This window comes from Lolium perenne, chromosome 5 (assembly GCF_019359855.2).
Source record: "Lolium perenne isolate Kyuss_39 chromosome 5, Kyuss_2.0, whole genome shotgun sequence".
Taxonomy (NCBI): domain Eukaryota; kingdom Viridiplantae; phylum Streptophyta; class Magnoliopsida; order Poales; family Poaceae; genus Lolium; species Lolium perenne.
Window position 1 is genome coordinate 220,131,776 of NC_067248.2, and position 12,749 is coordinate 220,144,524.

General features: G+C 43.6%; 2 protein-coding genes across 4 annotated transcripts; one reads left to right on the top strand and one right to left on the bottom strand.

The window, feature by feature from the left end:
* The first annotated feature begins 229 nt into the window (after window positions 1-229).
* On the top strand, window positions 230-8,311 carry LOC127301982 (uncharacterized). 3 transcript variants are annotated; one of them, XM_051332304.2, is made up of 9 exons: window positions 230-475; window positions 986-3,184; window positions 3,387-4,087; window positions 4,587-5,805; window positions 5,937-6,298; window positions 6,567-6,755; window positions 7,273-7,379; window positions 7,752-7,843; window positions 7,934-8,311. In XM_051332304.2, exons 1-9 carry the CDS (start codon window positions 313-315, stop codon window positions 7,969-7,971), a joined length of 5,070 nt encoding a protein of 1,689 aa, XP_051188264.1. In that variant the 5' UTR covers window positions 230-312; the 3' UTR covers window positions 7,972-8,311. The 3 variants fall into 3 exon arrangements, with proteins under 3 accessions (XP_051188264.1, XP_051188265.1, XP_051188266.1); XM_051332305.2 differs by having other exon boundaries at window positions 3,441-4,087; XM_051332306.2 differs by having other exon boundaries at window positions 3,444-4,087.
* Window positions 8,312-11,447: 3,136 nt separating this feature from the next.
* Window positions 11,448-12,391, bottom strand: LOC127298239 (60 kDa jasmonate-induced protein). Its single transcript, XM_051328151.2, has one exon. It carries the CDS (start codon window positions 12,295-12,297, stop codon window positions 11,590-11,592), a length of 708 nt encoding a protein of 235 aa, XP_051184111.1. The 5' UTR covers window positions 12,298-12,391; the 3' UTR covers window positions 11,448-11,589.
* Window positions 12,392-12,749: the final 358 nt, after the last annotated feature.

Genomic DNA, 12,749 nt, shown 5'->3' on the forward strand with positions numbered 1-12,749 from the left:
AAAAAAAAAAATCGTGAAAGGGAAAGTCGGGTGCTCTCACGGACAGGTGAGCCCGCCGCTCAGTGAGAAGCACGGTGAACCCACAACGAGGAAATCGATCCTGGCCGTCGATCGCGCATCCAGCAGCAACACGGCGGTGACCTCACCGTGCATCCCAACACCGTTCGCCCAGATCTCTGTCTTCCCCCTTCCCCAGTTCAAAATTTTGGTGCTCTCCGCCATCTCCCCCAAGCCCGACCCACCTCCATGCCCAAACCCTAGCCCCCCCGCCCTCTCCGGCCACCCCCGCGACCACCACTCCGGCTGCCGGCCATGGAGAACCTCTTCATGCAGGTCTTCGAGAGCCGGGACGCCGTCGCCGCGCAGATCCGCCACCAGGGCGAATCCTACGCCCACTCCCTCGCCCGCGCCTTCCACCTCCACGGCCACCGCCCCCCGCCCTGGCTCATCCCCTCCTGCGCCGCCGCTCCGCAAGGTGCCTTCCGCCCCCTCCCCTCCCCATCTGGGTTAGCGCCTCGGTGGCTCGGTTCTTGAGGGTTTCGGTTTGGGGATCGAGTAGTTCTCAACCTTAGATTTGCCCGTATTAGCAAACAAATGGTTTCGGTTCAGCGTTGCTTAGCATCCCCGTCAACATTTCGGGCAGGATTAGACGTTTATGCGTCCTTCTCATATGTTGCATCGGAGAATTTCGAGTGGTGGAAGTGTGCCAATTCGGTGCCGTTGGCTTAGAACTCCAAGGGGACACACCTGCAGGTGCCAATTCGGCCCTGTTGGCTCAGAACACGAGGGGGGCACACCTACATGCTGTATAAATTCACGAGTTACACACTGGTTGGCTAGCGCTTCAGAAATTCGTCAGAAACTGCACTCCATTTCTCCATTACTTTACCCATCTGCCCACCCATGCCGTCCGATTTTACTGTCTTGCACACCGCTTTGTCACCTTGTATTCACATACTGAACTGCTTGTTTTCTTTTCGTGTAGAGCTAAACGGCAAGCCAATCATTCCGGAGTTCCTTTTCGCGGGAAGCCAGATCACTACACCAGCAACCAGCAGGACCGTCTTCCTGCCAAGAGCTGCTCCTAGCACTTCTTTCACGAGCGCCGGGGTTCCGAACGAGTACGTCGGTCTGGAGACTATCTGCGACACTCTGGATGCCAACCAGCACGAAGCGCCGCAGCAGAAGCAGGTTTCAGCTGATGACCGGGAGCTTGCCGAGGCTACTTCTGAAGTCAACATATTCTCCGTGGTGAAGCGCTCCAGGTCAAGGCAGCGGCATATTGAAGACCGCTCACGTGAGAAGGGTCAAGGGGCAAAGAGTGGAAGCAGTGATGTTATACCGAGGTCTGAACATGCGACTGCAGGCTCGAAAAGAACAGCTGCGTCGTTATCCTCCAAACCATCTGGTGATGGCGCAAACAATGCTGGAACAAGGACCTCTTTGCTTGGTCTGGAGAATGGTTTTCGTGCCAGTGAGGGTATATCAACTGAATCCTTCAAGCGCAGCAAACATGGTGATCCTGGAAATCAAGGAGTCCAGTTAGGTTTTTCTCAAAACCGGGTTGCCAGTTCTGGCAATAATGTCAAGGTCCCTAAAAATTGCCCTGTTGGAAATTTGCTTGAGGTGCAAGTTACAGGAGGCAGCGTGTGCCAGGCACTCCCTGCAACTCATTTGTCGGTTGAGCCGAAAAAACTTCAGTTTGATGGTGTTGAATCAGTCTGCATGAATCCTGCAAGCGAACAAACCATGCAGCAACCTTATGATTGTGCTCCGGAAAGTGCCAATATTGATCTTGATGAGGCACACTCTTTAAATGAAGTGCAAGTTACATGCAGTGCTGGCCATGCACTCCCTGAGACTTATTTGTCGGCTGAGCAGAAAAAACTGCAATTCGATGTTGTTGAATCAGTCTGCATGAATCCTGCAAGTGAACAAATGATGCAGCAACCAAAATGTGCTCTGGAAAGTGCCAGTTTTGATCTTGCTGAGGCACATTCGGTAAGTGAAGTGCAAGTTGCAGGCAGGGTTTGCCACACACTCCCGGAAACTTATCTGTCGGTTGAGCCGAAAAAACTTCAGTTCGATGGTTTTGAATCAGTCTGCATGAATCCTGCAAGTGAACAAACGATGCAGCAACCAGAATGTGCTCTCGGAAGTGCCAACTCTGATCGTGCTAAGGCACATTCTTTAAATGAAGACCCACCTTCTGCCAGCTGTTCACAAGTTTCTCGTTTCATGGGCAGATTATTGCTTGATGGTATGGAATCAGGATATTTGAACCCTGACAGTGCACCAGTGAAGCAGCTGCAGGAAGGTGTTTTGGAACGTTCCAGCCTTGGCACACATCCGGTAAAGGAGGACGAATCTCCGTCCAGTTCTTCTAAAGTACCTAATCCTACAAGCGTATTATTGGTTGAAAGGGATACACTGCATACTGTAGAAGATACTGGAAGAACAATAGAACTGGATGATTTTTCAGATCGGATCACCACTCAGAGTCCCGAGTCTTCTGAACAACACTGCGCTGATCTTCCATCCAGTGAATCTTTGGAGCCACCTACCCAACTAGCTGATAATAGTTCTGAGGCTCCTGCACCGTCACGAATATCACTGGACGACTTGTTAGAGGAGGATGGCTGTGAGGATCTCTCGCATTCACCTATAAATGATGAGGATAGACAATGCTCCCAATTCAGGTCCGCTGCATGTCCAGAGAAGCTTCAACCTCAGACTGTTACTTTGATTGATGTTTATAACACAAGCCTCTCTCCTTATAAAACACAAAGCAATGGCACACATTCCAATCGTAGTCCTGTTGTGAATGCTTCTGTATCTGAAGAAAATGAGGTATCTCAGGAGCAACATTTCTTGGCTAGAACATCTTCAGAATTAAATGAAGCAGAAGTGGGTACTCCCTTGGGCCATGCATCTCCGGCCTCACAAAATGAAATACTCGAGTTAAAGCCAGCACATTATGCAGTTAACTGCAATTCTGGAAAGTTGGGCGCCGATCAGGAAAAATTCTCAGCTTTGACGAAAGCATGTGACATTTCCGTCAGCAACACGAAGGATGAATCTGCAGTACCAGAAGTTATGAGCTGTATTTCAGCTAGAAGAACCAGCGAAATGCATACAACTGAACGGAACAGTATGACTTCGGCTGAATATCTGCGTCAAGATGGTACGCTTGCTATTTGTAGAATATATTTGAAAGTTGTCTTTTGTACTCCCTCCGATTCATATTAGTTGCATCTAATATAGATGTATCTAGACATATTTTAGTTCTAGATACATCCATACTAGTGTCAAGTAATATGAATCAGAGGGAGTAGCAAAATTTATTCGTTCATGTCCTTACATTGCTTATTATCTTGCACGAACAGATGACACCCCTCTTCTTGAGAATGCTGTTAAAGAAAATACATTTTCTTGTACAGCAGACAGCGATAAAAGGAAATCTTCACAACCCTATATTCAATACTTCTCACATACTGTAGCATCACATGAGAAAATTAATCTGGCCAAGTCAGACAAAAGCAGTGCTTCTTATGACCAGAAGAGGTCAGTTCATGATGGAGTTCAAGTAAATGGCGGTTTGTCATCTAAAAGGAGAAGAATAAGATCCCGATCAGACTTTGAGCTTTCCAGGACTCCTTGCGCAAATTCATTGGCTCTAGACCACCAAGTTGGCATTTCTGGTGATATGTTAACCACGAGAAATTTCTCAGAGAAATCCCAACTGTCAGGTCGTTACTTCTTAAGGAGTTCAGGATCCTGCAAGAGCATGTCTCTGGATTCAGAGGTGGAGAATGCTGCAAGCAACTGCAAGAATTCAGTTACGAGTGATGTTTATGGAAATTGCAATTCTTCCCGTGGAAGATGCAATACGACTAGCCTATTGAATGCTGTCCTTGATAACTCACCTAGTGCAAGCACTAGCAGGAGTACAATGGAGGGAATGCTCTTCGACAGTTCTCGAGAGCAGACACAAGATAATTCAGAAGTTGAATTTCTGACCAGAACTGCTTCTTTGCCTTGCTCCGCTGGCATCCTATCTCACAATGAGGAAAACTACACAGAACAGGTATGTGTTGAGCGATTGTACCACCAGTTCCCTTTCCTCCCTGAATCATATAAATATTTATTCCTGGCGATCCTGTTATATTTTTTCTTGTGAAATAGTATGTGGTGAAGTTGTAAACTAGTGGTAATGCTCAATTTGGCTGCAGGATAGGTGGAACCTCCTCTTTGGATACTTTGGTCTGACATTCTTGAATCCAGTCATGTAGCCTGTCCATATTTTTTTTTGTCTCTCTAAGCAATAACCGGGAGGAATACTCATGCAAATTTCATCATGATTTCATACCAATGAACAAATAAATTGCGTATTCATGTAGTTGGCAGCATCCATGTAGTTTGGCTTGATAGCCCGTCTGTTCTATTACACCAGTTAGTATTGGATATGACTTCATTAGCAAATTATATTTGGAAATGCCCACTCTTCAATATATTGTACCTGCTATTCTATGGGTTCTAGACTTCTAGTGACTCATAGTGTACTTAATTTTTCCTTTTGTTGGCAGGAAGATACTTGCTTACACGGTCAAGACCTGAATGTCACCAATGAAAGTGTGGCAGACCAGGAAATGGTTCTTCAGGTGGATAACCTGTCATCTCCAATTGCAATATCAAATCCAGAAAATTGTTCTGGAGCGGAATTGTTTCCTGTACTTTCAAGTTATACTTTAGATCAACATGGTGAACAAGCATCTGCTCCGAATGCATTGTTTCATGAGAAATTATGTTATGGCTCCAATGTTAAACTTTGTAGGAAATATAAAAGTTATGATCCAAAAGGACATTTGTTGTCTGGTACTGCTATTTCAAGGCAATTGGATGATGAATCGTTCGAATGTGATGGTTCAATGCCAGAATTTGAGAGGTTTGACGTTCCTGTTGAATTTGACAGCCCACCTACCGGAAAAAGGCCATTTGAGGATCTTTACGATTCTAATGCAGCAAGTGGTGTCTGGGAAACTTTGTCTGGGAAACCTAGAAACTATTCCTTCTCTGATGAACTGCAACAATACAGTGGTAGTGACAGTCGCAGCATCATGGACTCTTTCGGATGTGGATTAGAACTTGATACCTTTTTTATTTCCGATGCTGTAGCCTCATGTTCCTCAGATGCTAACAGCAGACAAGAGATCAATGAAACTCCGTTGACTCCATCAGTTGAAAAATATAGCCTCCGGAAATTTCCATCAAGATCTGGATCTGGTTCAGAACATATGGGTTCTATTCCTGAACTTGAATGCTTCCGAATTGATGAAGACAACATCATCACGGAAGAGGATGAGCACCAAGATATGTTACCTGGATCTGTAGATGTGAATTGCTCATTCCAGCAGCAATCTGGCAGAAAAGCACTTCAGGATATCACTGGATTATGTCAAAACAATGGAAATTCTCCGTCTCTTTCAGCAAGATGCATGGATACAGGTAACATAGACTTGAGTGGAGAATCTTTCAGCAGTGAGCTCAAGAATCATTCCAACATGAGAAAGGATCATGGCAACATGAAGCCAAAAGACAGTCATCCTACTTCAGTTAAGAGAGAAGGGAAAGTAACCCGATCTCTTCATGGCAGATTAGGCACGGCAGAAAAACGCAATAGCAGAAATCTGAGACACAGGAGTGAAGCAAATGTTGACAGACAACTTAAGCCTAGCAATATTGTTGCCAATATGACATCTTTTATACCTCTCGTAAAACAGAAGTCGCAACCTACAACAGCGTGCGGTAAGTGTTCTTTTTAGTTGCATTATTTATTTCAAACTATATGTTAATTCCATAGTGATTTTTAAGCTTGATTAGAAAATGTTCAGTGGTGCTCATAAATGGCCTTGACAACTGGGACTCCATTCTTGCAGTTAAAAAAGACGTTAAGGTGAAGGCCCTTAAGGCAGCTGAAGCTGCAAAACGTCTTGAAGAGAAGAAACAAAAGGAGCAAGAAATTCGCAAAGCGGCTGCAAAAGTAGAGCGGGAAAGACTGAAGCGTGAGAAGGAACAAAAACAAAAACTTGAAGAGGAAAAGAAGAAACGAGATGAAGAGGAACAAAAGAAGAAGCGAGAAGTTGATGCGGCCACTAAGAAGAGGCAGAGGGAAGAAGGGGAAAAGAGGGAAACAATGAAAAAAAGAAAATGCATTGACGAAGCTCGAAAGCAACAGAAGCAGCCTATGGATAGACGGCGAGGCACAAAGGATGAGAAAGATACTCGTCAAAAAGCTTCTGTGAGTATAAGCTTCCTTTTTTTCCTTTTTCTTGAAACAATATTCTGCTTAGAAATATTTGTTATTTTTAAATTTGAGTGGTAAAACTCTCTGGTTGATCGTATGCAAATGATAATATTAGATATGAAAGGGACTTCCAAAATGTAATATTTTGACTCAGTTAATAAATTGCTTTGGAATTGATAGTCAAAATTTCTTCCCATGAGTAATATGTGATATATGATTGGACAGAGGGGGTATTTGATTTTGAATATTTCAATCATGACAGGATGCTATGGAGACGAAAAAAAATTTGGTTGATGTAGGCAAAAACCAAGCTAAACTTGAAGAGACTACGGAACCTGCCCTTCCATACAAGGACAATAAAAGTAAGGACGAGAAAGGTGTTGCAGTAGATGAGAGACCTGCAAGTTTTGGATCTGATGCTAAGGAAACTATGCCGAACAGTTTTGAGGAGGTATGCTCTTTATTAAACTTCATGCAGAAGTTCGTTGTCTGTAAATCTGCATGCATTGTCCTGCTCATCCATCTTTGATACTGTTCCACAACTGATATGTTGCCTAATTGCAAATTTAAGCAGTATTAAGGTTGAACATGCTGATTTATGTTATATCTACTCGTGGCAGTTTGTTTTCTTCCAAATAATCACTTGGTAGTGACTTCTACTCCATAATTCATGTTCATCAGTTTGTTGTTAACATGCTAAGAGAAACTTCAGAGATATGTACCATACCCTAAACATTTTTCTGTCCATTTGAGACTGTAATTATTAGAAAGTGTTCAGATTGCTAGAATACTTCTGTAGCTTTGTTGCAGTTGGGGCAAAGCAAAAGAAGGTTGTCAACCTGAACTGTTTTGATTTTTTTGTTTGACCATGGTCTCAGTTAGTAGTGTTTTTTATTGATTTCACTATAGTATCAAGAACCACTCTAATTGCGAGTTTCCTACGTTTATGTTTTTGAATCGTTTGCCAGTCGTATGATATGTCACCGTTCAAAGATTCTGACGATGAGGAAGATGATGACTTTGAAGATGAACAAGAATCAAGGCGCAGAATGAAATTTGTTCCTACTTGGGCTCGGTACGTGTCTAACTTACCAAGTCCATTTGAAATAACTACTTAAAAAACCGTGGCAGGTGATGCCTGGTGTCAGACCTCACTGCTCGTAAGATATGGTGTATGCCTCCTGCTTATTACTTTTGTGAGGTTTACATGAACTGCACTTGCTTTATTTTGAGGTCACCCTGAATTGACTATGGAATTTTTGTTTACATAATTGACAGCAGGATTCTCTGTTTTTAATACTGATAAGTATTTTCCGCCGTGCTCAGTTAATAAATGGCATATTACTTTTCATTCCTCTCTTTTGAAATATGAACTTTTTGGTCCATGGTGCAGCTTTTTGGCATATTAAGTCTGCTAATAAACATAATCTTCATTTTTGATTTGCAGAAAAGAAAACCTGGATAAGATCTTATTATCCAATATAACATTAGACCCTAGAGAAATTTTTGCTCGGAAGTCATCCTTCAACATATCTGATGGTAATGTCCTGTTCATCATTACCTTTACTAACAGATATTTCTGTATTATTGCTAGTGCTGACTTTGTTGTCTTGGACCTGTTCTCTGCAGTTTTCTCGGCCTACATTCCCCAACGTGGCTTAAGATAAGCTTCCATTTGACGAAGTATTGGTAATATGCCATTGCTGTTCACCTGGCGTCTCCTCCGTTCTGCGTTGTCAGCCGTGATGTGCATAAGCTGACCAGCACTCTCTCTCTTGTAACTTGTAATCTAGAAATAATCTATGTAGGGGAACATTGTTGTACCACTTTACTAGCCTTTGCATTGATTATTGCTTGGCAAAGTTATATAGCAGTTTGTTTATAACGGCCCCTGTCAAATGTCAAATTACTTTTGACAGAGATTGATATATGCATTAGAATGCCAAGATTGTAAGACAGTCTAAGGGGAGTGGTACTATCTATCAGTAAAGTGAGTTCTTTTCTTAATGAAGCAAAGGTTACTTCTTGTGGAAACCATTTCATTGCTTCATAACCTGTAGAGTAATGAAATAATTCTGCCGAAAATGGGGTATTGAGCTGTCAGTGTAGAAAATGTGACAGTGGATATGGCTGTCGGAAAAGAAAGTGACGGTGGAGTTTGTATTGCTATTTTGTTTAGATTCAGAAAATTTATAGTAGTGCACAGATTAAGATGTCAATGGACATACCTGCGATCTTGATGGTGAGTTTTGGCAGCATGCTAATGACACCAAAATTGTCTCGAATTTTATGGATATGAACTTAATTTATAATAGTGCACAGATAAAGATGTCAATGGACAATCTTGACGGTGAGTTTTCGCAGCACGCTAATGACACCAAAATCGTCTCGAATTTGATGGATATGAACTGCAATGAGCTTGCAGTGTTTCAGAATCGAACAATTCCTACCGCGAGCGAAGTCCTACTGTCTGAAGAGAAGAGCGGCAAGAGTACCTCTGTCGAAGCAACACATTCAGCGAATGGACAGTAGAGATGGAAGTGGAACTGGTCACTGCCAAGCAGCCGACGGCCAAGATTCCGATTTCACCGTTTATCTTCAACTGTCGGTCAAAGCTGCCACTTCCTCTGCTGTAACTTCTAGCTGGACTCGCCGGCATATTATAGGCCAGGAGCAGGCAGGAGAAGAATCAAGAAGGAACATGCTATCTCTCTATGAAAAAAAGAAGGAACAAGTTGCTTTAGAACAGCGTAGATAGGATTTGCTCCTCTTCCCCTTGTACAGCGAGACCTGGGTATCATCCTTCTATCAGCGAATTCGTGCGAATTAGAGTCCAATTTTCTGTGTGTATAGCTACAACATTAGCATGCGGCTGGACCTCCTGTACATTCTGCTGGACCTCGTCATCCATAGCTATGAGTACCCATGTTTGCAGATCCCAGGATGAGCCAGAAGCAGGTAGGAGAAGAATCAAGAAGGAAACAAGCTACTTAGAGAATTTGCTTTCGAAAAGCGTAGATAGGCTTTACTTCTCACGTTAGATTGTTAACCTAGGAGAAAAACTGGTTGCGGAGAAATTATGTTGGCTTAAATCTCAGGTTATTTGAAAACCTGGAGATTCATATTTTTGGACTGTTATGTGGCTATCAAAAATAACCTTTTTCCATGTGGATCTTTCTTAGAAATAAGGTTTTGGGAGGATATATGGTTAGAAGCAACCACCGTTCGAGAATAATATCATGCCTTATATAATATTATACATCATAAAGGCGCTACCTTGCAGAAGGTGATGGAAACATCTCCTCCATGTTCAAGTGGGATCTTATTGTACTCCGGTTGGCTTCTTGGAATGAGCTGCTACAATGCTTAGACTCAGTCCAGTTGTTACAAGGATGAATTCTATTGGGGATCTGATGAATTCCGTTGGAGACTTACAAAGTATGGTGTATTCTCGGTAGGATCCATATATAAGGGTTTAGTTGAACCCATTCAACCGGTGCTTGATAATAAAAACATTTGGAAGATGAAGATACCATTGAAATCTAAGATTTTTTGCATGGTACCTTCGTCATGGCGTTATACTTACGAAAGATAACCTTGTAAAACGTAACCAGCATGGCTATACGAAATATTTTTGTATCATGAAGAAGAGACGATAAAACATCTTTTCTTCCAATGTCGGTTCGCTAGGTCTATATGGTCAATCATTCAGATAGATTCTATCTTATATCCTCCAAGAAGCATTGCAAATACTTTTGGTAATTAGCTAAATATGGTGGATTCTAGGTTTAATGTTCTTATCAAAGTGGGACCGATTGCCATAATATGGTCATTGTGGCTATGTAGAAATGACAATGTTTTTGGTGATAAAAATTATTCTCTTATGTAGGTCACCTATCTTTATCGAAAAAAAATGTAGGTCACCTATCGGTGTACGGCTTTGCTCCGTTCATGGTCGTGCTCCAACACTTGGAGGACCACGACCTCTTTACGGAGGTTATACATGGTTGGAAGAAACGGCTAAGGAGTTTATTATCCAACATGGGTGGCCACATAATCGTAAGATTTTGTCTCCTGTGGCCTTTTCGGATAACTAGTTGTTTTTTTTTCTTTCCGCACTCTTGTAGCATTTTGGTGTGTCTTGTACTGTTGGACGGCTGTGTGCATCTTGGCTATGCAGAGGTCGGGTGTATTGCTTAAACCTTTTGTGTAATAAAATTGATTTTATTGAAAAAAAAGCCTTTGCTTCTCTTCCTCTTGTATAGTTGGACTTTGGGTATCATCCCTCTGTCAGTAAATTCGTCTGAACTCGAGTCTAGTTTTCTGTACGTACCCCTAGATCCTCACAGGGGTATCAGAGCACAGACGTTCTTCGGCAGCGAATCAGCGGCGAAAATGCGGGTGCAGATCTTGCTCCAGGCACACGCAGGTGAGGCCGTGTGCCGTGTTGAAGTATATGGACTGCAATTGTACATGTCAAAGTTGTCATTTCATTCGTGACAATTTCTTTAAACTTGCGGTTGCAGGCTGAGAAAGTACTGACGCAAGCAAGCTGAAAGCGCATACATAATCCAACCAGAGATAATAGCTATAAGAAGAGGAACCTGAAGAACTTGGACTCGAGATGTCCGGAGCACAATTCTATCTAATTAAAATCTAAACCAGATGCAAGTGTGGAATGATGTGGTGGAAAAAATTAAGAAACAAAAGGGATAGAAAAAGTAAGAAAAAATATGGGCCATAAAATTAGAATTTATAATGTACAAGGTCTTTTCCGCAAAATGTGCATAGCACATCAACCCACAGCGGGACCCACATGTCAGTTTGGCGATTAAAACATCAGAGTGGAATCAGTGCTATTTGTAACGTGTTACTTGTAGAGTGGTGGTTTTTTGAAACTTTTTCGTATAGTGGTGTTTTTCTGAAACGTTTGCCTGATATGTGGTTGTTTTTTGTAATTTTCCCGGCGCACAGATGTTCTTCAGCGGAATGCGGGTGCAGATCTTGTTCCAGGCACACACGTAGGTGATGCCGTGCTGAAGTATATATATGGACTGCAATTGTACATGTCAAAGTTGGCATTTCGTTTGTGACAATTTCTTTAAACTTGCGGTTGCAGGCTGAGACAGTACTGATGCAAGCAAGCTGAAAGGGCATACTTTTTTTATTTTTTGCGAAAGTACATGATCCAACCAGATAATAACTATAAGAAGAGGAACCTGAAGAAACTTGGAGTCGAGATGTCCGGAGCACAGTTCTATCTAAAGTCTAAACCAGATGCAAGTTTACTCCAGGTTGATGATGGTGGCGTGAGCCATGAGCACTTGCTCGAAGCTGGGGTTGAGCAGCACCTTGACCACGGCGAGCGCCTCGTCCATGCTGCGGATGTTGGCGCTCTTCTCCAGCATGCCGGTGAAGGGCCCGCCCCACTTGCCCGTCCGGTTCGCGCGGATGATCTCGTAGGACATGGTGTCCCAGTGCTCGATGTAAGGCAGGTGCTCGGGGGCGACGCGGGCTCCGCTCTCCCAGCCGCTGCTGACAGTCTCGCTGATGGGCTGCAGCCGGCCGGCCTCGGATAGCATCACCTTCAGCGACGCCAGCGCCCGCTTGAGCGGCTCGAAGTCGGTGGTGGTGGCCAGGTCGTAGGCGGAGAGCACCCTGGCGGCCTGCTGCATGGCCTCCCGCCCCAGCGGCAGGTCCGGCAGGTTCGCCAGGCCGCCGATGAGCTCCTCGTAGCTGTTGCCGAACGGGAGGGGCGTGGAATCCGGGAACAGCTGGTCGTGGCCTGGGAAGGACTGCCAGTGGCCGCGCCCGTTGGTGAAGCCGCCGATGGAGAGGTCGTGAGTCTCCACGCCCACGGAGATCATGTCATCGACGGGGCCGAACTCTGTGAAGTTCATCACGACAACGGCTGGTGGTCGGTCGTATTCGGCACCAGCAACTGCTCCGGCGACAGCGAGGAGGAGGAGGAGGAGGAATGCAGGTGCAGCCATGGCCGATTATTGGTCCGTCTCTTGAAAATGGAAGTGAGGTAGTATATATGATGGGCGGCAAAGGACAAGCACGACAACGCGGCCGATCGTATTGCACAACTGCGCCCTAGAGGAGAAATGCAGCGCAAGCAGCGTGAATGTCACAAGAACAGTGTGACTGATCTGATGGGGTAGCTGCTTTTTATTACTGGCAACGGGCGCGTGGAGAGGGAATACACATGATGGAGGTTGTGATGCGGGTACTACTAGTTTTCTTCCTTATCTTTTCTACTTTCTGTTTTTTTTTTGTTTCTTTTTTTTCAGATTTGATTTTTTTTAAGTTTTCGAAAAAATGTTTAAATTTTAAAAATATTAGAATTTGTAAATTGTTCAAATTAGAAAGATATTCACATTCACAAATTGTTCAAATAAAAAAATTCACATTCAAAAAATTCAAATTCAAAATATGTTCG

Bases quoted from the DNA above. Each gene is read 5' to 3' on its own strand.
- LOC127301982 (XM_051332304.2), top strand. From the start codon at position 313: ATGGAGAACCTCTTCATGCAGGTCTTCGAGAGCCGGGACGCCGTCGCC. The intron at 6,756-7,272 runs GTATGCTCTTTA...ATCGTTTGCCAG, and splicing joins TGCCGAACAGTTTTGAGGAG to TCGTATGATATGTCACCGTT. The intron at 7,380-7,751 runs GTACGTGTCTAA...TTTGATTTGCAG, and splicing joins TTTGTTCCTACTTGGGCTCG to AAAAGAAAACCTGGATAAGA.
- LOC127298239 (XM_051328151.2), bottom strand. From the start codon at position 12,297: ATGGCTGCACCTGCATTCCTCCTCCTCCTCCTCCTCGCTGTCGCCGGA.